The sequence below is a fragment of the Pavona decussata genome, unplaced genomic scaffold, assembly GCF_977016875.1.
Source record: "Pavona decussata unplaced genomic scaffold, jaPavDecu1.1 SCAFFOLD_64, whole genome shotgun sequence".
NCBI classification, from domain to species: Eukaryota; Metazoa; Cnidaria; class Anthozoa; order Scleractinia; family Agariciidae; genus Pavona; species Pavona decussata.
The window spans coordinates 1737333-1763470 of NW_028145484.1; the positions used below are offsets into that span (position 1 = coordinate 1737333).

The 26138-nt window shown below is 39.4% G+C and overlaps 2 protein-coding genes across 3 annotated transcripts; one reads left to right on the plus strand and one right to left on the minus strand.

Annotated features, from left to right (window-relative positions):
• Window positions 1-6412: 6412 nt before the first annotated feature.
• Window positions 6413-20376, plus strand: LOC146478366 (uncharacterized). Of its 2 annotated transcripts, XR_014865109.1 has the most exons (16): window positions 6413-6493; window positions 8069-8179; window positions 9192-9341; window positions 10073-10195; window positions 10291-10348; window positions 11804-11943; window positions 12567-12635; window positions 13345-13426; window positions 14030-14136; window positions 14938-15054; window positions 15528-15615; window positions 16544-16698; window positions 16853-16942; window positions 17690-17854; window positions 18547-19103; window positions 19163-20376. XR_014865109.1 is itself a non-coding variant. In XM_085111916.1 (15 exons), exons 1-15 carry the CDS (start codon window positions 6443-6445, stop codon window positions 18745-18747), a joined length of 1707 nt encoding a protein of 568 aa, XP_084968042.1. In that variant the 5' UTR covers window positions 6413-6442; the 3' UTR covers window positions 18748-20376. The 2 variants fall into 2 exon arrangements, 1 of the variants encoding a protein (XP_084968042.1); XM_085111916.1 differs by having other exon boundaries at window positions 18547-20376.
• Window positions 20377-21914: 1538 nt separating this feature from the next.
• On the minus strand, window positions 21915-24109 carry LOC146478367 (rhodopsin-like). The gene is made up of 2 exons (XM_085111674.1): window positions 23179-24109; window positions 21915-22747 (listed from the first exon to the last, which is right to left on the minus strand). Exons 1-2 carry the CDS (start codon window positions 23468-23470, stop codon window positions 21915-21917), a joined length of 1125 nt encoding a protein of 374 aa, XP_084967800.1. The 5' UTR covers window positions 23471-24109.
• Between the last annotated feature and the right edge of the window lie 2029 nt (window positions 24110-26138).

Genomic DNA, 26138 nt, shown 5'->3' on the forward strand with positions numbered 1-26138 from the left:
GGTTTTGGAGATAGACAGTCATATCATGTCTAGGAGGGGCTCAAGATTTTGAGCTATTGATGAGTCAGGGAACATGAAAAGATCATCTCACTGGCACAAATTCTTGAGGGATCTCACCAGCCATCGACCATATGTTATTTGTCCCGTTGAATTAGCTGAACAGTAGATTTGCAAAAGGAAAAATATTGGCTTGCGGAAAGAACTATTTATGAAGGCTCTTAGTAGTTTTCCATTCTTGCTCGTAATGCTAACGAAAATCAGCGGCCGGTTTTGCTTTGATGAGGCCTCTTTAACCCGCTAAACGTTCGAGTAATGAGTTGTAAAATTCGATTGAGGTACGATTTTCCTTTCTATCTGTGAATATATCAACTTTCATGATGTTCCAGCTGGCTTCAATGCTGAACACACTTTTTCATTAATTGAAGAGAGGAAAGACTTCTATTGATCGTCATAAGGCAACCCTATTGACCAACGCTGTTGGTAGACACCGGCGCGCGGACAAAACTTTGTAAGGGGCGCTGAACGCAATTTAATGGAACTTGTTAGTCGTTTGTGAACAGAGACGGTTTTAGAATTTTTGTTGCCCAAATATATCTTGGCTACCAGAATTCAGTGCTGTCTATAACACAGAGGATTTGTAGTACCATTTTCTCTGCGTTTTACTAGACAAGTTGTGGCTTGTACAATGTGCTAAGGGTTCCGCCTAGAAGCCACAGTATTCCGAGTGATCAGAGAGTGAAGGAGGGGGAGGAAAAGTTAACGTGTGGGGAAAAGTATGACTAGGGGAAAAAGGGGAGAGCGTGTACACCTTCACTCATTTATGGCGTAAACTACTGGGCCCTTTCATTTGTCATTCGAGTCCTTTTGCTTTTCGATATTGTTTTGATTCACGAAGTTGAGGTTTTTTGGATGATGTAAATAGCCCATCTTGTTTTTATTTTCCCGGGGCTTTCAGCGCCCAGGTATTACGACGGCTTTGATCCTAAGAAACTGGATCTCCCTGATTGGTTAAGCTCAGTGTCATTCTTCACGCGTTGAGTGAGGCTATTTTACCAGTAAATACATGATTTTCGATCATTTGATTACAAGGTATGGCAAATCATCATGAGAACTTAATTCGTGCTCCGATAGTAGACCATTTTTCCCGACAAAGTATAATCATTTACGACTGGGAAGCAGCAGCAAATACAAAACGTACAAACAAATAACAGGATTATATCTGTACTGATGAAGGGCCTATCGCACATTGTTAAGAAGTCAATCAGATAACAACAGATTGCTGTTCTGATGAGAACCGAATTACCAAAAAGTACGTCATCGTAAAACAACTTTGCTCGAGGGTCAAAGAAATCGGCCGGTGCTGTAGAAGAGCCTGTTATTTCCACTCCCCTTCACCTCCCTCCAAAATAAAAAATAAAACTTGCGCTGGGTGGCAGTGATTTAACTGATTTGAAATCACTTGAAAAACTGGATTATAATGGATAAAAAAAAATGAAATAATTGACTGATAGTTCATCGTGCTGCCAATTGCTGAGCTCCTTTCTCAGTGCGGTTTCAAGTGTTCCGAATTACTCAGTCTGAATTGGACTCACCAGGTGCCACAAAGCAACGCACTTTCAACTTAACTTTTCAACTTTATTTATTGCCCAAAATCACTGACAGGTATCGTTACATTAGTATTTCTTAACCCTTTAAGCCCCGAGGGAAATGCCAAATTTTTCTAAATCGGTAACTATAAACCAGGAGACCACATGTGATATACCATTTGAAAGGTGTTTTCTGGGGTATGCTATAAATCACACCAAAAGAAATGGAGGAGGTCACAGATTGAATTGACAAGTGCCCAAAATAAAAAAATAAAAATGTTTAAAATTTTCCTGTTCCTTGTACAGATTGGGTATGTCCCTAAACTGTAGCTTAATTTGCAGCTCTCAGTGCATTGGTTGTTGTCAGATATTAACTTGGCCTAAAAAGTACAAAGATAAAAAGTTCCAAAAGTTGCAGGGGTGGTAAATCAAGTCTTGTAAAGGAGTGGGGCATGATATTATGCCTTCCATATGCAGATCTTTCCAAGATCTTTTAGTTGTGCAAATTTCACACAAATTGACTGAATATTGAGCATGTAATTGCATCTTGTACCATATGGCACTATCGGGGCTTAAAGGGTTAACAAAAGTCATGATATTGAGCTGGAAAGCTCACAAGCCTTTCTAGGCTTATCCGCGGAGACCCCATATTCACTAGTATCTCCGGTTGTAATAACCGCGCCACAGAGCGCTTTGTGGTGTTTTGATTAGGCCACAAAGCGCTCTGTGGCACCTTCTTTAGTCCGCAAAGCGCTCTCTGGTGATAAAATTGGAAAAATCATATAATGTTCACAAGATCGTGTGATATGCTTGTAGGTGTCAAGGAAACACCCAGTTTTCATTGTTGAATGCCCTAAAACTGACCACAAAGCACTTTATGGCTTCACATACAAAACCACAAAGCGCACTGTGGTAATTGTCAGATAAAACATCACAAAGCGCTTTATGACTTTCGTATAAAACGACTTAAAAAAACGCTCTCAGTGAAGACAAAAAGACATAAATCTGCAAATTCCGCTAGTTAGTTTTAAAGTAACAGAAGTAAGGCGACGGTAGATTAAAAACATGAGACAGACGTGAGTACTGAGATTTGTGTCGCGCTTCTCCTTTGGGCTCCCTGGGTGTTTGTTTGCGACAAATAAATGGTACTGAAAACCGGACAACTGATGTCCCAAAAATGTATATAGACTGAGGACACAACTGAACAATTGAAACGGTACTATTGTAATAAAACTTCAGAACGTTGCCGAACATATTGCGCTCTAAGTCACAGCAATTTTGCTTTTTAATTTGGGTGCACTAGGTTTCTAGAGAAAATTGGAATGCTATGATACGAAGATCAAGGAGAATCGTTGAGTTTGAAGCTCTCCCGTTTGTCGGGAAAGAAGCGTTCTCCTTCTTGTGACCTCTTGTCGGTTAGATCGTAAGCTCAATGTTAGCATTTCCTTCTCTGATTTATCCTCTTATTTACGAGGATAGTATGAACAAGACTTTAGAGGCTTATGGAAACTGAACACCAACGCACATACTGTTGCTTTCGATTTTTAAACGAAGTCGATCGATGTAAGCCGCTCAGTTACGTCGCTTTCAAATCAAGTCAAATATATTTGCCACTTACCCTCACCCCGTCGAATAACCAATTTTGCTCGAAGACCGAACTGCAACGGAGTCTCTTTACCAGTCTTAATTCGCGTGGGCCAAGATAGATCGCATTATGTGATTGGCCCATCATATCACATGACGTCAGAGGACAGGTCTGCAACGGAGGACATAACTGCAATGGTACAGACGTTGGCTATTTTGCGTCTTTTTTGCGTGCCCCCATTCTCGTCCCCAGAGCCTCCTGTCCCTCTTAGCCGGCGGGGCCTTCGCACGAGGGAAAGGAGGCTCTGGGGACACAGGATTTGATTGGCTACTTCCTGACAAAAGAAATCTAAAACGGAAGTGAAAATGTTAACGGCAGAGCGTGGGATGGGCGACTGGCGGCCTGGCGCGAAAAATAAAAGTAGCGTAAAAATGCAGCACGATGGCGGACGCTGAAAGATCGCTAAAGATTCTCCGAAAAAGCCGTTGGCACATTTTTTAAACATCTGTAGGTGTTATAATCAAACGGGTTTTAATTAGAAACCACTCTGTCAATAGTTTCGTGAAGGAAAGACGGTGTGGAGTTGGCAAAAGTCTTTAGAGTTTTTATTCGGGAAGGGAAGTTTCGCTCGATGATAATTTTCCTAAAAAAAACTCTGTCAACCTTGTTTTCACAAGATAAAAAACATTTACGAATTGCAGTCTTTAAAGAAAAAGTAGAGTCTATCTTCGCAGGAGCTTTCATTGGCTGAGATCGAGACAAAAGTGAAAGAGCTCGCAGTTCTACGCAATTGAATGGCTAAATTTCCCGAGCCTATCGGTGCAAACTGCTCACAAATGGCTGGAGCATTCCCCACAAATTTCTAACTTGGAATGAAGCACAGTAAGGGGCATCTCTCTCAACTCCTTTACAGTCCTTTAGCTTTGTGATGTAAGGCAGCAAGAAGGCCTCTATTTCATTTATGTTGGTATCTAGCAACATTGTAAAATATGTTCTTTCTGTTTGAGTTCACTTCAATGATATGATGACAGGATCCACCATCTCTAAGGAATTTGAAATTATATCTCTTGGCTCTGTTGCTGTTACTGTCAGTTCAACTATAGGTACATTTGGAAACATGACACTTAGCATACCTAGGAACAGGTCTAAAAATAATTATTTCCCGATGAATATTATTAAGTTTTGCAACATCCATTTTTTAATTGTTTTTTTTTTTCGGGAGGGGGGAGGGGTTGGTGGCGGAATTTGGGAAATTACCTACTTGAAAGTGGAAGAGGGCAACACAAATAATTTACATGTGCACTGCCATCCCTTCAAATCTAATACTGTTAGAATTATCTTTGAGACATGAAAAGAGGGTCACTAAAAATATGAAAATTCATTGTATTTTATGTCATAATAGAAATTGCATTCAACATTTTGTCTTTTTTAGAACAACTTTCTAATTTTCCTAATATTTGGAACACTCATTGAACCCAATGAACTCAAAATAAGTCTCTTGAAGGCTACAGACACATTAAACACACAAATGTCAATGTGTAATATAATAAGTGAATGAGTTAATGTGTGCTGAAGTCAAAATGGGTGAATTTATAACAGAGATGGATAATCCAACCCGATGAATCTGTATGGTAGTTAATTTGCAGGCATACATGCTAGAGATGGAGTGTTACTAGTTTGCCTGATAATCAGTCATCTGTGTAAAACAGTATGGGCACAGATTATCCTTCTACTGGTATTCATGTATTAAAATTATTAAAAGTATAATTGTTAATAGAACTGAGTGGAGTGCAAAGTTCAATATTTAGTAATTTATTACACCCATTTTGAAATCACATTTCTTTTTGTCAATGTTAATATTTATTGATTTGCTTCAAGAAACCCGTTTTTTAAGTGGTTATTATATAAGGATCACCAGTGATTTTAAAATAGGTTCAATAAACATAGAAACAAATAATTGAATGATCCATCAGATGGTCCATCTTTATTATAAATTGAGCCCTCGAAACGCCAGGTCCATCCTAAAAATGCCAACATACTGTAGTCATTTTCCTATTAATGATTTGCATAACATTGTACAAGATTAACCCTCACAGGTTTGTATAGTGTGATTTAGGCTGATCACAAAGTATATAGTTCTAGAGTATCTATATGTTTATTGTGAAAAGAAGAAGAATAAAACTTGTTACCATTCTGCAATGAGATGTGCCTCATCAACTACAGCTGCTTTGATCTTTTCCTTAATCTCGATCACCACTGTCCAAAACCTGCCTATTTTTTTTTTTCAATAAACTTAAATACACTTAATATTCCTCCATTTGGGATACAGAGAAGTCTAGCGATTCGCCTCAAAGAATCATTGCAGATGGTAGTTTCATGCTGTCAAGTTTGATATCTGATCCCGTATCAGCACATTCAACGGCGATGCGACCAAAATTAAATGCAGTCACTGACCTCAAGCCATGGGTCAAAACAAAGGGCAAAAGTTGGAATATCAAGGATTTGTCGAAGGCAGAGACACCTGACACATCCCTCCTTTTTTCGACAATAATTCTAATTGCGTTCCTGGAAGCTGCTCACGAAGAGAAATCGATTCCAAAATAAGGAGACGCAGAACATTCGCCAGTATCTCAATAAACTTATCGCCTCTAGCAGCCGCCATGTTATTCTCACTAAATTTAATGACATTTCAAGACTTCATACATGAATACCGGAAGTCCTAGAATCTAGGACTTCCGCAATTCTGTGTCCCCAGAGCCACTTGGTCCTCGTGCCCAGCCTCCAGCGGCTAAGAGGACCAGGCGGCTCTGGGGACGAGAATGGCGTGCCCCCAAACAATCCCACAATCACTTGGGCAGTTACTCTCGACCCAGGCCATCACTCATTTTCAAAGTGGGCTAATGATCTCTCTTGGTTGCTCTCCTTTGACAAAACGACTAACTGAAAGTTAAACTTAGCACGTATTGCACTGTCCTTCAATAATTGATTAGTCCTATCCATAGTATAACCGTGCTTTTCCATCGAGTAGTCCCAAGTCGTTCTCCTTCTCTTTTGAACGAGCGTGTAGCGCGCGCAAGAACCTGGTAACGATCCCCTATTTTACCGGGCCCGGAAATTACCGGGAAAGTTTACGGGTGCTTCGAGAAACACATTATCGGGCCCGGTAAAGTTTCCCGGTAAGTTGCAACAAGTTAACGGGCCCGGAAATTACCGGGACTTTCGAGAAACGGGCCCCTCAGTGGCGAACTGCCTCAAGGGATATGTTTTCAAAATGGCGGCAGCGTGGAGAGTTGGTGAAATGCTGCCGATGAAGATCCTGATGGTAAGTGATGGGATGTCTTGTGTTTCTGAGTACAGATATTAGCTAGCGGACTTTTCGTTAATTTTTATACTTTATGGATCTCTTTCTGTGGTAATCCGGCAGAAATAACTTACTTTCCTGAAAGTCACTTGCAGTTGCTCACGTGGGCCGTGAATCTCGCGCACATGTAAGCTCATTTCACGCGGGTTATGTATTGCATGGCAAGTGCAGATTCTCGTACCGAGTGTGATATGTGGTGTGCTGGCTTTTATTACCTTATGATTATTCATTGGTTATCTTTAATACACAAATAAAATATTTGATCATGATATCGTAGTAGTTCTTAGTTATTACTCACAGTTTTATTGAATGTAGCAAAGTAGTTTGTTATAAGCTTCGTTTATGCTTATGGTGATTAGTGTTGTTTCATCTGTGTTCAGTGTAGTTCAGTGTAGTTTACTTCACACGGCCCCTAGGAAGACCATTTGATGCAAATGATATGACATCATGCATAAACTAAGATTATGATGATGGTACTGATGATGATGATGATGATGGTGTCGACCTGTGATGACATGAGCCTCAGTGTCATCATCATCATCATCATGTGGTGATGACTTATAAGCCAGCTGAAGGATGGAGGTCGATAGATTTTCCATCAGAGCATTTCCACCGGACTAACTCAATCATCTGATAGTGTCTCTCTGTGGATGAACATTCACGCAATGTCATCAATTTAAACCAATCAGATTCAGGAAAATTTAGCGGTGAACTACATGTTTTTCTTTATTAGTTTGTAAGACAAAAGTATATAGCAATGAAGATATTGCAAGGAGACCTCAAGAAACCGCCAGGCTTATATAAAGAGGACACCTTGAAAACACAATAAATACAAAATAATGCTGTGTATGTGCAGCATGAACAAATCAAAATTCTTTCAATAGAATTTAAACTTGTGCATTTGTTTCTTGAAGGTAGGAAAGCTAGATGAACCAGTGATATGTGCTGGAAGCGTAATGACTAATAGACTATTCGGAATGGTTTTGAATGAGTTCCGTCCTCCAGATTGAATGCTGTAATCCCTGGAGCAATTTAAATTTGGGATATTGAGCTGAAATTTTTATTTGTTCTGCAAAGTAAATTTTGTTAGTGCATTTAAATTTTTTTACAAACAAGAAATACATGGAAATCACTTAGCAGAACTTGTATGTAGATATCAATGTCTGTTAAGAAGACAGAACACGAACTGGTGTGCGCGCGGATAGAGCGCGCGCACGCATAGACTGATTTGAATTGCCGTAAGCATTTTTGAGTTTCGTAAGTTAAGTTACGCGTACTTTGTCGCGTGAGCGTGATGTTAGGAGTTGAGACGTTTTATTTGGGATTTTTTCGTAGAGTTTAGTGCCAACCACGTTACCATTTTGAGGTTTTTTTTTGGCCGATTATCGTCTCTTTTTTAAGAAGAGTTTTCCGCAATCGCTCGTGAACAATGTCTATAGTATTGAATAGTATTATTCAGACTTTTGCTGTCGTTCAAAATTGTAAGTTGTCTTCAGCTTTTGATCATGTTGTTTATTTAATAATTATTTGTCTCAGATGTATAATTTCAAGCAAGTGAGATGGGCAGCACGGCTGGTCAATAGAGCCACAAGGTCCACTAGTCCTGTTAAACAGGACAGACAAGTCAAACCAATTAAACGATCTACGGTAAGCATACAAGATGCTTGTCTTCTATGTACTGCAGTTTGAATCCTTGATCTTAAACTCTTTATTCTGCAGTATAAACTTTGTATATGATTATTGCATATTTTTGCATTTAAATTCCCTATGCACTGCCATTTTGGATTTTATGACGCCATACCACTGCTGCAATTGTCAGAAAGTAGAAGCAGAAGCAGAAGTTCCTATGTAGAATAATTGGGCAACTGTAAATAATGTATAGAATCCAAAATGCAGAAAATTCAGAAGCAAAAATACGTGATAATAAAATCCAGTTTTTAGAATACGTAAATGCTATCTCCATTTTTTTAAACAAAGCTTAGATATTTAGACACTACTTCCAACAATTTAATGCCAAATTGTTACATAATAAGAGTGGAGTTTCCCTTTAACCCCTAATATCAAAGAACAAAATAATTCTCTGATCTTGTTCCCAAACTTTTCTTATAAAAGTTCTGGGGAGAAGTATGTTCTTGAAATAAAAGAAAATTCTCAGGAAGTGTGGAAAAATTATGGCTGTCAGAGTGATTTAAAACCCCAGGAAATGTCACTTTCAGGAGTAGAACCTTTCACCTTTGGTGTTTGCATTATCGGAATGTCACATTAATTTTTTTCGTGGATACACGCTTGGGAAATTAATGCTCCATGAAATTAACTGTCAGTGACAATTTAACTTTTTTTATTTTCTTTGTCTTAGCATGAAGTTGAGCATTAATATCTGTGATAACAAATTAAAAACATTGTTACAATGTACCAAGCATAGGCTGAAGTGTCAGCCATCTCCTCCCCCTAACCCATTTGGGGGGGGGGGCATAGGAGAGAGTCTCTACTGTTCCCCCCCCCCTCCCCAGTTGATTTGGGGGAGGAGTTTCAGACTATACCAAGCATTGCTGGTCTTTTGCTTTAGCTTCAATTGCCGCTTGAGATTTTAAGGTGACTGTAGTAATACTTACCAGTCACTGATAGCAATTAACTTACTAATAACAGGAATATTTTTTAGGATATCAAGTCTTTCCTTACAAGACAGCTTAACAAACGAAAAGATGTGACACTTGGAAGAGTGCCAGTTGTATCAAAACCAAGAAGAACAGTTGCTAAGGAATCTATTTCCATAGGACGCAGAGAGATTATAATCAAACCATCTTGTGAGGTAAAAGATAGAATACACTGTATGTGTTTATTTCTATTTAAGTGGGTAGGGGGTCATTGCCACCCTGGATCTAAATTGAAGGGCTTCCCACTTTTTTGGCAAAATTTTGATTTTTTAGCAAGATCTCAATAAATCTTGACATACTGACTTGTTTTGACAAAGCAAAAAAAAAATGCTTTAAAAAAAATCACAGAACGACATTCTTTATGGGAAAACAAGTCCGTATGTAAAAAATTTAGCGAGATCCTGTGAAAAAATGAAAATTTCACCAGAAAAGCGATATATGCCTCTTTTGCGGGAAGCCTTCAATTGGCTTAGTCAGTTGGTGGATCAATGGCAAGAAATTTTACTTTACATTGTCTCTCTACACCACTGGGGGTAACCCTGCAGTGGACTAGCATCCCATCCAGGGGGGAGTAATAATACTTCCATTAACTTACATGTATCCTGTGATTGCCTAGCAACCCATCCCTAGGAGGGGGGTAGTAATAGTCCTAGTCACTTCATGCTGGGTATCCTTTGTTGGACTAAAGTACCATCCAGGGGGGAGTAGTAATACTCCTAATTGCTATTGAAGTGTGATTTTACGGTACCTTTTTTTACCTAAACAACAAAAAAAGAAGAATATTAATTTTACAGGATTAGTTACTGCTGTAGCCATGTCCAAATGATATTTACACCCATACTCTATATTTTATGATGAAGTTTGTTTGTTTTTTCTACTCTTTCAGAATCCTGCTTTCACACCAGAAGACAGCAAATTGCAAATGTCTTCATTTCACTCCCTTGATTTAAGAGAAGATGTTCTGACTGGCCTACAGAACATGGCGATTACTAAACCCACAGTAACTCAGGTCAGTATTAGACAGAATCTAGATAATATCTGTGGACAAATATCTCTGACATAGTTTGAAAATTGATAAAGGTTAGCTTTCATTTAATTTTACAGATGGTGACAATTCCTCCAATCCTCAATAGAGAACATGTTCTTTGTGCAGCACAAACTGGTAAATTGTAAAATTAAATTAATTTTCTCTTTGTATTGTGATGTTATAATCCTTCATTTGGGCCCTGCAGAGAACTCAGTTTAAACTGCAGCCACTGATTTATGTATAAAAGAGATCAATGATTTGCACATCATTTATGTACTAGTTATGTTTTTATACTGAAATCCTAGCAGTATGTACAATTTTTGTTGGGCACAAATCCAGTTTTAGGACGGTGCCTACTTTTGTTACTGTGCATATGTTCTGCACATCTTGAGATACTCAGGTTTCCTATGGGTGGTGCCTACTAACACAGGGATATTTTTGTGCGGTTTAAAACTATGCGGAGAAAGCAGAACTTAAAAGCAAAGTGCTCTTGGTATCCAAAAAGGAAATTGCGGGTAACCACGCATTTTTCAGAGATAACAAAGCTTCAAAATGGAAAAAAACGCCATACATTGCTTTGTTTTTTACTGGTTTTTTAAATTATTGTTGCTTAATTATCTCTTGAAAATGCGTGGTTACCCCCAATTTTCTTTTTGGATTCTAATAGCCTGTGCTAAAATCTGCTTTTCCCAGATATTCATAAACGGCGCAAAAATACTTCTGTATTAGTAGGTACCGTCCTTAATAGCCTAGCTTCCATGAGTCTCCTGTACTTCAGTGGTAGAGCATCTGAAGTAGTATCCAATTTGACCTGGAAAAGGTGGAGAGAAGAGCCACCCTGTGGATTCCATTGAAATTCCCATTTATTTTGTTTTATTTTTATCCCTAGTAACAGGAAGGTCATAAGTTTTTTTTTTTCGAATATGCCTGTGTCACTGACTCAGTAACACATCATTAATTGTCACATTTAAACTGGTTCAGATATTTCCGCTTTTGTGTATATCAGTGTTTATCGGCTGATCCAACTTTATGTATAAGGGGGTTGGTTTGTAAAGCAACTGCAATGCTGCGTCGGTGGGGAGTAGAAACAAATGTTTGGTTTATCAGCAGAGTTGATAGCTAAAGGTATATTGGCCACCGTAAAGAGATTCGAGTGCTGACATTGTGAATGGTAGCTCTTCGTCACAGCGAATCGACGAATCAATTCGCTCTGTCAAAGGGCTAACGTATACTCGAAACATCAGCAGCACCCGAATCTCTTTACGGTGGCCAATTTACCTTAAGTTGTTGATCCAACCTTAGCTTGGGGCCTCGGTAATTGTCCGATGAGAAAATGAAAAGCGACTGACAAATACCCGAGTGGGTGGATGGTCAGTCTTGGAATTGACTCGTGAACCTCGATAAAACAAAGAAACATATGATAGTAATTTTACATTTTGCAGCAGTACACTGACTCTAAAGTGCAACAGCTATCGCCTCGGTATAAGATACACCATGGTTAAATTCACGGCACTAGAATTACCTGGTATCGGTTTTAAAACGATGTCTGTAGCCATTGCTATATTTGGGTATATTTTTGGATTTTTGTAGGCACAGGAAAGACACTCGCTTACCTTGTACCAATAGTTCATCATTTGAAAGAAGAGCAGGAAAAGGGAGTAATATCACGGCTTAAAAGACCCAGAGCGCTGATTGTTGTACCCAGCAGGGAACTCGCCTTCCAAGTTTTAGTAAGTAATATTCAGTTGAGATTGTTTCTAAAATCGGCTTCGAGCAATTACACTATTTACAGGAACAGCGAACTCTTCCAATTATGAACACGCTACGTGAAAAAAGTTAGTGTCGGTTAATCAGTTTAAGGGGGAACTATCACGAATATTTTGGTCACATCTGCTCAAATATTTGACGAAGAAATCGATGTATGATCAAAAAACAACTCTACCAGCTACATTTTAAACTCATTCCTTTTTATAAGGAAGTTGTTCATTTTATTGCGACGTAATTAGAACTCCGAGCAAAAACAGGCAAATCAGGGAAAATCACAGCGTAGTCACGTGATCAGCATAATGCTGCATTAAACAGCAACATCTGACAACAACAACAACAACAGAAACACCTGAAAACCGCTTCATTTTGTTGATAAAGCATTCAAACTTGGCTAAAAAAAAGTGCCCTTCAAGATGTGGACGTAAGCCAGAGTCTTTGTCTTGAAACGACAGCGAATCATTGAAACGTATAGTAATGGACGGGTCGTAGAGCTCAGGGAATACTGAAAAAATAAGTGATTACTTTCGACCTTTTAGTCCAAAACTACTGTTTTTATTGACAAGAATTGTTGTACTGTTCTTTGTAGAAAGTTGCCAAGTCGTTGAGTCATAGCGCACGATTCCGTTCAGCTCTTTTAACAGGAGGAAGAAAGCTGGTAAGGTGGCGAACATAGTCGTGGTTAGTTTAGATTAGAATTTGTTGTGTAAAGGCGCAGCACACTTACTCACTTATTCCGGCCCTCACTTACTCCCCAGAGTAAAAATGACTTATCAAGTGGAAACTGAAATCACAAAGTCTAGCAACAAATTTAATATTCATAATATGAAATGGGGCAAATATAAAAAGTGTAATTAAAACTCACACCTATTATGTCATGAATTATGCATGTTAAAAGCACCAGTTGCCACAGTGATGCGTATGAGTGCAATTGAGTGTATGTGCGTGTATATGCGTGCTTTGTTTTTATTTCATTATTTCATTATAATTTAATATGTACGTCAATTTCTCTACTTAATGTATTAGCAATGTATTACAGTGAAAAAAATTAATAACAATTAATACAAAAAAAAAACTTACTCACTCATCCTCATTATGCCTCTGTGACACATAAGTTCCTCACCCGCAAATGTTGTTGGAGATTCAATTACACTGAGATGTATTCCAGTGTATATTGAGGTTCAATATTGACTTGTAATTATGGTACCCTACTTTTGGGCAGTGACGTTACCGAAAAACACTCCGTTGCAGGGTTCTTAAAGTGACCCACCCCTCCCCTCAGTTAAGTGGATATGCAACATTCAGCAAGTGTTGCCTTTTGTACTTCTACTTGTATTTTAACTTATTCAAAATGCTTATTTCCTCAGAGAATTTTGAAATCGGGCCTGGAATCTCCTGTTGATCTGCTCGTCGCCACTCCAGGAACATTACTGGAATTTCGTGAGAGAGGTATGATACCTGAATTAAGGGGGACACCACGGAAATCGAAGTTTCCTAATCATTAACTATGTCCTAATGAGTCGTTTCTAGGTTATGTGTACACTATGTTGGATAGCATTTTATGCCGTTGTGAAAAATACTCCGGCCTGCATGGTGTGAACAGAAGTGGCCCAAAACCGCCGCCATCTTTCCACTAGAATCCAATCCTCGCTCCCCGTTGTTGACTTCCGTTTCAGTTCAATTCTCTGTTCACACTACTCAAAACCTATCTGACATGTGACGATTCACTTTCAAGACCAAAGCAGCGCAGCATCGCCCGGCACAAAAATCGATCCGAATTCGGCGTTTTGTGTGTGAACGAAAGCCCTATCCGATATATTTTTGGTGCCGGCACAAGAGCTATCCGGTATAGTGTAGACATAGCCAGAGTCTGGAATTGAAAGGACCATTCATGCTGATGATTGTGAAGTGAACCTGTGTGAATACCCTTATCTGTTTCACGTCGTTGCGGGCCACAAATAAGCACCGCCCATAGGCTAGGATCGTTTGTTGTCACGTCAAATGTACAGCGCTCCACTTTGCGATGTTTTGAATTTGACGTGTGTTCTTCAGGTCGGCTGTTCTTCTCAGACGTGGCTTACTTGGTGATAGATGAAGCTGATTCCATGTTTGACGACACGTTCAAATCTGAAACGATGAAGCTTCTCGAAACGATCAGCGTGAGTATACATCTACACTCTGTTTTTTTTTTTATAAGAACCTTTTTTATAACAACGTCGAGGATGAGATTAACTAAAATTTAAGAACATACTAAGAACATTACCCAGTCAATTAAGAACATTTTATTTTGACCAAAATGTTCATGAACAGTATAAATACGGATAAAATAATACGTGTAAAACTTCTGTATAGAGCGGATTCCAATTGAGTGTCGTAAAATCAAAACCAAAGTAATTACTCTGGCCAATCGCAACAGATGTAAACAACACAACGAGCCAATCAGAATTCGAGACAAATACACGTAACTGGCGCCAAGCGCGGGAAAACGATCACAATTTCAACTATCGGGAACTATCGCAATAGTTTTCTCAACTATCGATAGTTTCAATAGTCATCATCAAATAATCGCTTGTAGTTCTTTGTCTGTGATTGAAAAATACATCCCGGCCCCGTTCCCCTGCTCGTCAGTGTTGTTAAGGTTGCCGTGAAACCAGGAGCATTTAAAGTTAAATGCAACTTTGTTTCTATTTCTGTTTGATAGTGGCTTGTTTCCAGGGCCTTATTTGCATTTAAAAAAGCGACAAGTAGTAGCTCTGTATCAAAGTGCACAATCTGTATTGATTGAAGAAAAAATTACAACATTTTCGCGATAGCATCGCAATGTATCATTAATATTGCAAAAGTATGGAAGTAGTACTTCAACTATCACAATACTATCGTAATAGTCAAAATGACCTCACCTTGTACAACTTAACAAACGATAAAAACGGAAGTGCTGTTTATTTTTTATCGCTTTTCAGATAAGACAAGAGAAACCGCCTACTCGGTCCAGCCTACCAGTGGACACCCAGGTTACTATTGTTGGCGCAACGCTACCAAAAGAACTTCTGAAGGACACACTCCAAGATATGCTACCGGTACGGACTGGAAAACTTTAAATCTGTTTATCTGATTTTGATAAAATTGGTTGCGCTTAAACTTTTAGCTCAATGAATTAATCATCCCAAGTTTAACCGAAAATTTCTATTAGTTTTTTTTTTTTAACGCTTTTCAGTTCTTGCGAGTGTGACTCACATGGGTGCAGTTAGTTCGTAAAAAAAGAGTAAAGCGCGGGAAAAAAGTCAAGCCGGTGCCAAGCGCGTCAAAGCATACAAAAGCGGGAACACGGGTGACTTGAGAAAGCGCGGGAAAATGTTGTACCCAACAAAAAGGCGCGAAAATGTGTTGCCGGTGAACAGTGACAAAAAGTCGCCGTGGGGGCGCGGGAAAACATGAAACCTTTGACAAGCGTTAAAAAAGCACTGAGTGACATCATGTGCGCAACACAAACAAAGAACAACAAACAAACAAACGTACTATTATTGTTATAACTCACTTGTCTTATCTTTAGGACTTACATACTTGCACGTCTTGTCTTCACCGTGTGCTGCCTCACGTAAGACACACGTTTGTGAAAATCCTACAGGAGCACAAGGCAGGTATGAAAAACAGATTGCTATTTGTTTCTCTTAGGAGCGAGAATTCTAGTCGAGGTTTAAGAAATAACGAGCCTTTCTCCCTGCTGTGTCTGGGCAGTAAGTGTCGTGAGTTTATGTGCTAGTTTTACGAGATTTTCGTTGATTCATATACTTATCATCGGTGATGTAGCCCTGTTCATGGGGCGCCGGACGACCCTAGCCCAAAAGCATAACTGCCGTTCGCAGCAGGCGCCCGCCTTCTTGGTTCCTTATTTATATGCTTACCGCACCCTTATTTAACTCTCATGGCGAAGCCAAGACCAGAGGTGCTTAACCTTTATGCTTGAAAACGTTTACACTCTTAGAGTCTCGTTGAATTGAACTTCTCCGTTTTCTACAGATTGCCGGTTAATTCGTACAAACTGATCGCCCAATGGGTATCTTAATCTTCGAAAAGTTAAAATGCTTTTGCTTTCAAAATTTTAAGACTGAATTTTTGGTCATGAATTTTGTGCATGTAAAATAGTTTTTCGGGTCCGAAATCTTTTCGGGAGTTTTAACGTATCCGTAAGAAGAATTTCGACTGTAAAATTATCCCAGTTGTGCTTTCAAGAATCCAGGCAATGCAAGTTTGAGAAAATTTTATCTAATGACCTGGCCCCAGTGGTCCAAAGAGAGGATAACTCTATCGATTGAATAAATCGCTATCCAGCGGATAAAAAGTACTCCAACCAAAGTTTTTGGAATGTTTTTCACACAATCCCCTAATTAAATTCGACAGAAGCTTCTACTTTATACACAAATTGTCGCGCTATAGGGAAATTCTTGCACACATTTTATGTGCCACATAGCGACCTATCCAGTGGATAAAATTATGCGCTCTTTGAACAACTGGGGCCTGGCTATTTGCTGTTGACCTCTTGTTTGTTTTCTTCCTTAATGTACACAGAAAAACTTCTAGAAATTCTTAGGGAAGATCTTCAAGTGCCCGATCGACGAACGGTGGTATTCTGCAACACCACACCAAGCTGCGACTTTTTAGGACATTTTCTTACAGAAAGCGGCGTCTCGCACATTAAACTCCATAGTACCCTTGCTATTCAGGTACGCGTGATGTGAAATCATATTAAAAGCTGTACATGTATCAAAATTTCGTGCGTAAAAGTTGGAATATTTTTTATTGTGTTCAATTTCTCCATTCTCGGCTTCTTGGAGAGTTGATTTTAATGTTTTTTTTTCGCTGCTTTTCCTGTTTTAGGAAAGGAGTAATTTGTTCAATGAGTTTCAACAGGAGAAGGCGAGGATTCTCCTCTGCACTGATGTGGCGTCCAGAGGTTTAGATACCGATGTAAGTTAATTTGACAATTCCCCACTCCAGAAACGACGGGGAGCCTGGTACGAGTGAGGGATTATGGGATCTTTTGGGTAGACCGATGGAAATTGCGCCAATGAATAAGTGCATTTCTCGGCAGTCAGTTGTATAAGAAATACTCCCTTAGGTGGAAACTATTTTACAAGAGCTACGCTACCCCGAGAAAATGCCGAAGAATGCATTCATTCGTCGGCCCGTCCACCCAAACGATCCCTCAACGATCCCACAATCACTTACCCGTACCAGTCCTTTCACAGTTTCTGGAGTAGGGAATAGAACTGACACAGCGCGAACTGAGTGCCGCATTTCAGGGAGAGCTGCAAAACGGTTAAGTTGGTCAGCGGTGCTTAACACCAGCTTTCAAAAGGGCGGCCTTTTCCACCGGATTTCCCAGTTACGCTTCTTTGGATATATTAAAATTCAACTTTATAATGAGGCTTAGAGGACACAAACAAAGGAAACTGAATAATCATGTTTATTCATTTCTGTTGTTTGTGTCCTCTAGGCCTCGCATTCAAGCTGAATTTTAATATTTCGATAGGAGCCTATTACTGAAACAGAGCCAGTGGCCAAAGCCGGCATCACGTTTAGATTTTTCTTTCCGTTTTTATACGGCTATCTTATTTTCTTTCTAAATCAATTTGACCAAACTGTACATTTACCGTCTTTGCATTCATACATTCTTGTCAACTTCGTTCTTACAGTGACCTGTCTTTCTCTCAGGTGGATCACGTGATCAACTTTGATTTTCCCTCAAACGTCACTGACTATATTCACCGTGTGGGTAGGACTGGCCGCGTAAGGAGTGGTACCAAACAGAGAGAGGTCGCGGTAGCCACGAGTTTCATGACGCATAACAGAGACGTGCGAATGGCGCTGATAATCGAGGTTGGTTTTCTGTGTTGCCGGAGACCTTCGTTGAAGGTCCTGAAGTGAGGAGGGGGGGGGGGGGGGGAAGTTAAACATCCCATCCCATTTTCCCGGATCAAATTTTGCTCAACTCCCAGCTTCCAGCCCTAATTTTACAACAGATTGCAATCCCATAGCCCCAAATCCCATTCTCCCATCGAAACAAGGGCCAAATACTAGTTCAAATTTTACCCCTTTAGCACCCTCTTTATTTGACTAATGGCTGTTGAGATGTGGATAGGTTAAAAACACTTGTTGCAACATGTGTTTTTAACTGAACTATCCACATCTCAACAACCATCAGTCAATCGCAATAAGCACCCGATTCCGTTTAAGGGTCGTGACAGCACGTCCCTGTGTTGGCACAAACTTTGTATATTTTCTTTCCGTCCCAACGTACCCTCGGGTTTGTAAGTATATAAGTATAAGTCTAAGTAAATATTTTTGGACGAAGGTCACGTGACGGCTGGATGGGATGCGTTGCTTCCGGGCGATGAATGACAAGTAAATTGTCCATATCCTGTATTGTAAAGGACACGAGAGACCGTTTATAATAAATCAGTCAACATGAGGAAACGTAAAAAGCTCCCAGGTGTGGGGAAACATTGTTCTCGCCCGTAACACGGTTCGTCGGAGTGTTAAAATATGGTTGGTATCTTTTTTGTTTCTAGGAAGCGGCTAGGACACGACAGAGTGTGAAAAGTATCGAAGCGAGCATGACAAAGCCGACACCCAGGGCACGTGACATGCCTTCATCGACTAAACGACCTGGAAGACACCTCAGCTCACCCCAAGCTCGTGGCTCTCTTAACCGTTCGAAGAAACATGGACAAGATAAAAAGGGAATTTCTAGGAGTCTAAGAAGACAGTGATGCCTCTGATCTCCTCCGCGACCGTTTTGGAAAGCCCGAAAAGGAAAGAGGAAAACGCGAACTGTACCCTTGAACTGTTGTTGGACGATGCACTGCTCTCGTGAAATGTCGACTCTGAGGGAAAATCGGAAGCGCCGAGCGGAAGGTATTTATCGAATAGTGGATGAACATATGAGCAACTGACTCACTTTCGCTGTACATCTCCGAAGAGGCATGGGAAGAGATACTGATAGAAAGCATGGTGTAGGCCATTTTACCGTTGTGTGCTTAGTGACCTGGCCTTTGATTGGAAATGAGGCCGGGGTGACCTTTTTTTGATACAAACCTCACTGCTTTTCATTTGTAAATGCAAACTTGTTAGCATAAGAACAGCGTGATCTACATGTGAAAAGCAGTGAAGCAAGATCACCCTCAGCCTCGCTTCCAAGCGAAGACCAGGTCACTAAGCACACAACTGCAAAACGGGCTATCAGTGGTTTGCAACCAACCAGTTGACAATGGTGTGGCAGCCATATTGGGAAAATTAACAGATGGAGGGAATGAGAAATCGCGTTTGTGTTGGCACTTCCATGGCGGCGATGACATAAAATGCTTAGAATTCAATTTCCCGAGTGGATTGTGAAAGCAGTAAGGCGACGAATTGATGATTTATAACTAATCCCTGGCGATTTAGTTGACGGTGGAGTGGTAGCCATGTTGGTGAAATTTAAAAAAAAAAAACAAAAAAAAAAACAACAACAACAACAACAACAACAAAAGGAATGTGAAATCGTATTTTTGCCCAGCAGCATGGCGGTAATGGCGTTAACTGCCAACGATTCGTTTCTCGGATAGATTGTGAAAACAATAAAGAGAACAAGAACAATTTACCTTTGAACTCGAAAAATCGAATCCAGTGCTTCAAGCCCAGCATATGTTTCCGACTTTATTTCTCTGCGCTAAAAAGGGTTTTTCGCTTCTTGGCTAAAACCCACGGCGACGCTTGTTGCACACGCTAACACGAACTTAATACAGTTTCCTCTACTGCGATCATTTAGGAATTTAAACCCTGATGGCCGCAAAGTATTACAGATTGCAATAACGGTAAAAGGCTCCTTCTTAACGCAAAGCGTTTTTCTGGTCTTGCTAATGGCCAGTTACCATGCCGTTACTCGCCATAAAATACCATCAACCACTATAAGCTCCAGATTAGCTTGTTGATGATTTATTTTTCCTTACTGATGAGATACACACGAATAACAACATGCACAAGCGCGCGGTTCTAAAATGAAAACAAAAATAGCGGTAACTAAAGTGATACCGAAACGAAATGAAGCGAAATAAAACGAAATAAATGCAAATAAACAAAGAACACAAGCTGGTACCTCATACAGTAAGAGATCCCCGGTAAGGAAACAAAAATACACAGATAACCTCCGTGGTAAAAAATTTTTTGACCGAGCACTTAGCAAGTAAAAATATAAATCGCTACCAGAGAATCATGGGAAACAAGCAGGCCCGCAATGCTTGCAAAGTACTTGAATAGATCCTACAACCACAGTAGGTTATGTCAACCAATCAAAATTACTGATTTTAATATGGTCTTTCTTGTGATATAAATAGTTCATGTCCTTGCCTAAATTTACAAATTTATACATGAATTGGATATATGTTTATCCTTTCGGAAGAGACGTCGACCAAGCAGATTTTTGAACAAACACTGAGTTTATTAACAATTAAGTTTAGTGTTTTACGTTGTCAAACTACAAAGGGAAAAAAAGAGAAATATATACGTTACAATATTTTACAGATACAGCTAACTACAGGAATTGCGAAAGGTACAAGAAAATCACTAAAGCTACTTACAATTCTGGTTGCCTTCTCTTCTGCTTTATGAAGCGAGGCACGTACTGACCTATTTATTCTTTTACAAAAAATATGCATGATATGTAAAACACGTACCTTTTAACACGCATTTATTAGTCCTTTACAAAGTCCCAACTTTTACGGCAAAAATATGCGCATTATGCAAAACAATACTTATTTCCTTTTAAACTGCTCCCAGAATAAACACTGCCAGTATCACGATGAATATGCTCTTTGCAGCAAGAAATTCTTCCCCAAACATAGGGTGCAATTGACAAACAGCACTTCTTCCAAGTATGTCACGTGTGCAGTATCGAAAGGCGTCGAAACAGCTATCGATACTTTATATCCAGAGTTATCGAGCATTTGGTATCGATATATTAAACTTCCCGGCTTATCTTTTATAAGAGTAAATTGCACTCCTTTCTCCTTTATCACGGTAATTTAAAACTTTTGTGCAGGCCAGATAGCATAAAACAATTGACTCTGGTGTAAAAAAGCACCTTACAATTAGTAAAAAAGCTGAGTTTGAGAGTTTTGTCTTTTGAAATAGCGAGCATATAGCTTCGTTAAGTCTAAAAATGTTATGGGCGTTTGTGTGAAAACGGGCAAGTTTTTCTCGTCGATAAATAAAGCGCTGGAAAGTAAAGAAAAACCTCGACGTTCCAACATTACTGTCTTCTTGAGGGTACAAAAAATTTGCACGGTGCACCCTTATAAGAAGAAAGTATTGTCGAAACGTCGGTTTTTGTTTTTCAAGTTCCAGCGCTTTATTTATCAATTACTACTTATTTGAAGGCGCTGCGCAGTTTATAAATTTTTTTAGTTTTTCACGTCCTCATACAATAGTCTGCAAAAATTCCTGAATTTACGTTGATTTATCGTCGCTTTTTTTAAAGACAAGTCTCTCCAACTTGGTTCTTTTTATAAAACTAATTTTCAGGTGCTGTCAGCACTTTCCAGCAGTTTTAATTGGTTTTTGTTACCTGGCAAAATTCTAAATTACTGTGGTAAAGGTCTATGTTAGGAGGAAGGGAAGTCTGGATGGCAGAGACAATATGTACGGTCGAGTCTGTCTTTCGATTAAATTGAGTAGCTATTATGGCGCTTTCTGGGCCCGGTTGTTCGAAAGCCGATTAACGTTAATCCACGATTAAAAGTTAACCGAGGTTTTCTTCTCGCTCGTTAAGGAAGGTTTTTAAGGCTAATTTTAAGCTTATGGTAAAGAAAAGTTTAAGGCAAAACTGAGGGACAAATTTCATTTGGAAGAATTCGCATGGGATAGTAAATAAACTCGAATCAAAGTTCACTTTAACCCAGGATTAGCTTAATCTAGCTTTGAACAACTGGGCCCTGGGCTCAGTTGCTCGAAGCATGTCTTTCACTAGTAATTTAGGAGAAGGTTGTTGAAGTGGCTGTGTCGAGGAGGATTCTGTCTCTGATGCAAGAGTTTCGTGAGATTGAAAGCGGACCTTTTCAAATGCTTTGTGGAAACGGGCAACTTCCATTGAAACTTTTGACTTTCCAACACAGTCCTTCCAAAATCTCTTGTCAAGGATCATATATTGGATTGGAACCACTGCAAAGCTGGAATAAGCTAACGAGTATGCCCAGAGGTAAGCACAGTGTATTGGCAAGGAGGCAAATCTGTTTCTTAGTATGACCATTATGGCAAACATAAGCCACAGGCTCAGGTAAGTAACAATCATGGCCACGCAAATTTTCGTTAGTTTGACTTCCTTCTGCACGCCTGACTTGCCGAGGACGGCCCGAAGATGTGACGAGTGCTCCCGAACATGCTTGACAATCCCGTAAAACCGGTTGAAGATGACGCAGAGTGAGGGGACAATCCATACGGTTACTACGACGAGCATAACATTCTTCCCCGTGTTTGCCAGGGTGTCAAATACCCGCCCGGGAACACTGCATAAGGGCTTCCCTCGTGCGACGGTTAATATATGCCCGGTGCCCCCAGGAACGACTGTGAAACATGCAAAGAGCCAGATGAAGATGAGATAATAGGCTGTTTTCCCGCAGGTCATTTTGCGGACTGGTGCGCGGCAAATGGCATCGTAGCGATCAATAGCGATGGTTGCTAATGTCATGATGTTGACAGCGAAGCACGTGAACATTGTGAAGAATCGCGCCAAGCACACTAAGTAATCAAGTAAATAAATTCAAAATTATGTAAGCTTATAAAATGTATTTTGTCATTTAAATTCTGAGTCATACTTGGGTTCAATACACGGACTTAAAAGTTAGAACCATCTTGTGAAACAAAACGACAGAAAGGTACTTCGTCAACAGCCAGTCAAACTTTAGGATTTTGTTCAGTCTCAAAAGCTACAAACCTTAAGTTGTGTAATAAATAATACCAGTAAAATTATATAAGAAGGAGCTACCCTAGTGGCTTTCGTGAATTTTCGTTACCGAGATTTTTTGCCTGGATCCAAAAAAAAAAAAAAAAGAAAAGAATAATTTACTGACCCATCATTTAGACGAAGTTTTCACATCGTAAAGCATGGTTTTAGTCGACAAAAAGATAAAAAAAATATATATCAGTTGTAAAAATTTATCTCAAATTACCTTGGTTATCCGAGAGGTCGGAGTTGCCGTTGAGGGCTCGCACATGAAGCGGAAGGCTGATCACGTAAGCAATGAGATCAACGGCCGCAAAGTTTATGATCAGAAGTTTATCGGGTGTTAAACTACCTCGGTGATGTTTGAAGCTGAAAATAAGCAGGATCGAATTTACCATAATCCCCAAGAAACACGCTAATCCTAAAACAACATTTTGCCCAACTAAACCTGGGCACTGTGCGTTGGTTTGATCCTGTGAACGCCCCAGCGAAAATGTAGAGTTCGGAGAGGTGGTCATCTTGGATCTTCCAGCGGTTGAGGAGATTCGGCCGTAAAGTTTTGCCTACTAAATTAATCTTTTGTTTTTGCCGAGTACCTGGACCTGGATCAGCAATATTCGATTTTAAATCTTCAATGAGCAGATGACCGTGGATGACGTCTTCAATTTGATAAGGAAATCTTTGCACTGAACGGTTCGGATCGTGTAGTACAGGTTTAGAATACAAAAACGCTTAAATACTGTAATACGAAGGCCAGTCTTGTTACGCCTATATTGAATCAGCAATAGATACGTGATAAAATGAGACTTAACAAATATATCTTTGAATTTGCATAGCGATTATGCATCCGACTTTTAAATATTGATTTTTTCAACATAGCTTCAAGGTTTATCGCGACAAGCCTTGGCAACAAAGAGCTAAAAGATCATTGCCTATTGGCGCTTTTTACTTTGATAGTAGCGGGGATTTGGAAATAATTACTCAGAGTAAACAGTTATTGAAGCGAACTACATCAGAGGCTGCGAATTAATTCGTTGTTCTTCATTGCTCAGAAACAATTGGAAAACATATCATTTAAATTTTGGAAAATGGACATTATCAATTAGCCTGATTCAACGAAACTTTAAGCAATAAACTCCCAAAATACCGGCCAAATTTGGTTTGTCCCGATTCTTTACCAGAAAACTGAAGAAATTTTAAGGAATCAAATTTTATTCCACCAATTTAGCTTCATTGAAGCGTTTTTGGTGGTGATTCTCGGAAAACCTTGCTTAGTTAAACTGACTTTAATCACCGAAGTAGCGCTTTTTTTTTTGTTCTCTCCACAATTGCATGACGTTAATTTTTTTCCAATATAACGAAAACACTTGGTGAAAATGAGAGATGACCAACACCTAACCAACACGTATTTTACCGGGACGATGTGTTGGGCGCACGCCTTTAATCTACAGCGGGAAGGTAAAAAGTTGACTAAATTTAGTGGGAAGAAAAAAAGAAAGAAAAACTTTGGAAAACTAAATTCTGCATAAGAGATTTTAATTTGACATGATGGACAAATGAAACAAGATAGCAATCGTGTAAGAACTGAAATAAAATTTTATTTTTTTTGAAGTGATGGCGTCAGTTAAGCATGTGACGGTCCCAGGGCAACGTCTTCAAGCCGACTTTGTTCCTCTAAATTCGGGAAACGATGTGTTTAGCCAGCGCAGTGGCACCCTCTGTACGGTTGACTTTAAAAGAGGGGGGAAGATTCAGTGAGAAGACGGCTTATGCTAAGCTCCTTTTACGCTGCTTAAACAGGAAGCCTACTGATTAAAGACTAGAACATTAACTCGATCGAAATTCTGACAATAGTATTAAGCGAATTCGCAGTTCACATATATCACGTTTCACTTTCATCTAGATTTAAAACGTGATATTCACTGCTCAATCGCCTTATCTACGTGAGCCGTTTCCGTATTGGCTTCCAATATCAGTTTGGCTAAGGTATAGAAAGTAATTAACTTTCCATTTATATTGGCCGACAAACAATTACCTGACCTATTTAAATGCAAGTCCATTCGCTAGATTAGATGTTCGTGCGAGCTCGCGTAATTCGGTCGCTGCACGCACGTAGTCTATCACTCACTTAGTCGGAACCAAATTTTACAGCCGATTTCACTGCAGCGTCCGTTGTCCACCATGGTCTACCCGTGATAAGACAAACGTAAAAGAAATTCATACGTAAACTGAGTTCCCACATTAAAGATTGACTTCCTGAAATCCATCCTGAAATCGGCGTATAGACTTGATTCGTAAAACATGACCCAACGGAGTGAATCGGCTGCATAAACAAATGGTCTTTACATGTATAAAATGTTCATACTAACTGCTTTATCGCTTCTTTTCCTGTCATTTTTGATTTACGGTTGGCGAAACAAGTACAAAAAAATAATCTTAACCTCATTTCCTTTTTGGTGGACTGACTAAATCTAATATTTTGGTATTAACCGTGGGAAGTCAACATCAGGTATTAATTAAAGTGCAGCTTCATGAAAAATGTATGAAAATTGAAGGTTAAGCTTCAGGACGAATGCCCTGTGATTTTTTTGTTCGAGAACACGCGGAACGCTTTTAAAAGTGATTCTGAACCAAAATTTGAAACACTTTAAGACCTATTCCAACTTTATCAACAATCGTTCAACAAACGTTTATCGAATGTTGAAATAAATGTTTTCAAATTCATTAATAATTCATAAAGACAAAACAAGGAAATCACGTGATCTTAATTATCATAAGATTTGGTACAATTTTGCTTTGAATTTCTACCGACAGTTATTAATGGTTTGAGAAGCTACATCAAACACGCAAACGAGTTTTTCATCCCATTTCCAAACAACTCGAAGTTGGTGAATGAATGAGAATGATGATTATTCTAGAAAGTGACGCAGGCATACTCGGAAAAAAGAAATGGTAGAGCATCCGAACTAGTAATCGGAAGGTCTTAGGTTCGACTCCTGATAGGAGCACTCGCATTTCTTTTTTCCGAGTATGCCTGCGTCACTTTCTAGAATAATCATCATTCTCATTCATTCACCAGGCTGGAAATATACCATCACATTTCTTTCAACTCGAAGTTGGTTTTCATATTACTTGAAACCGTCTAAGCGTAAGTGTGGGCTTCATGTATAAAAAAATAAACCACAT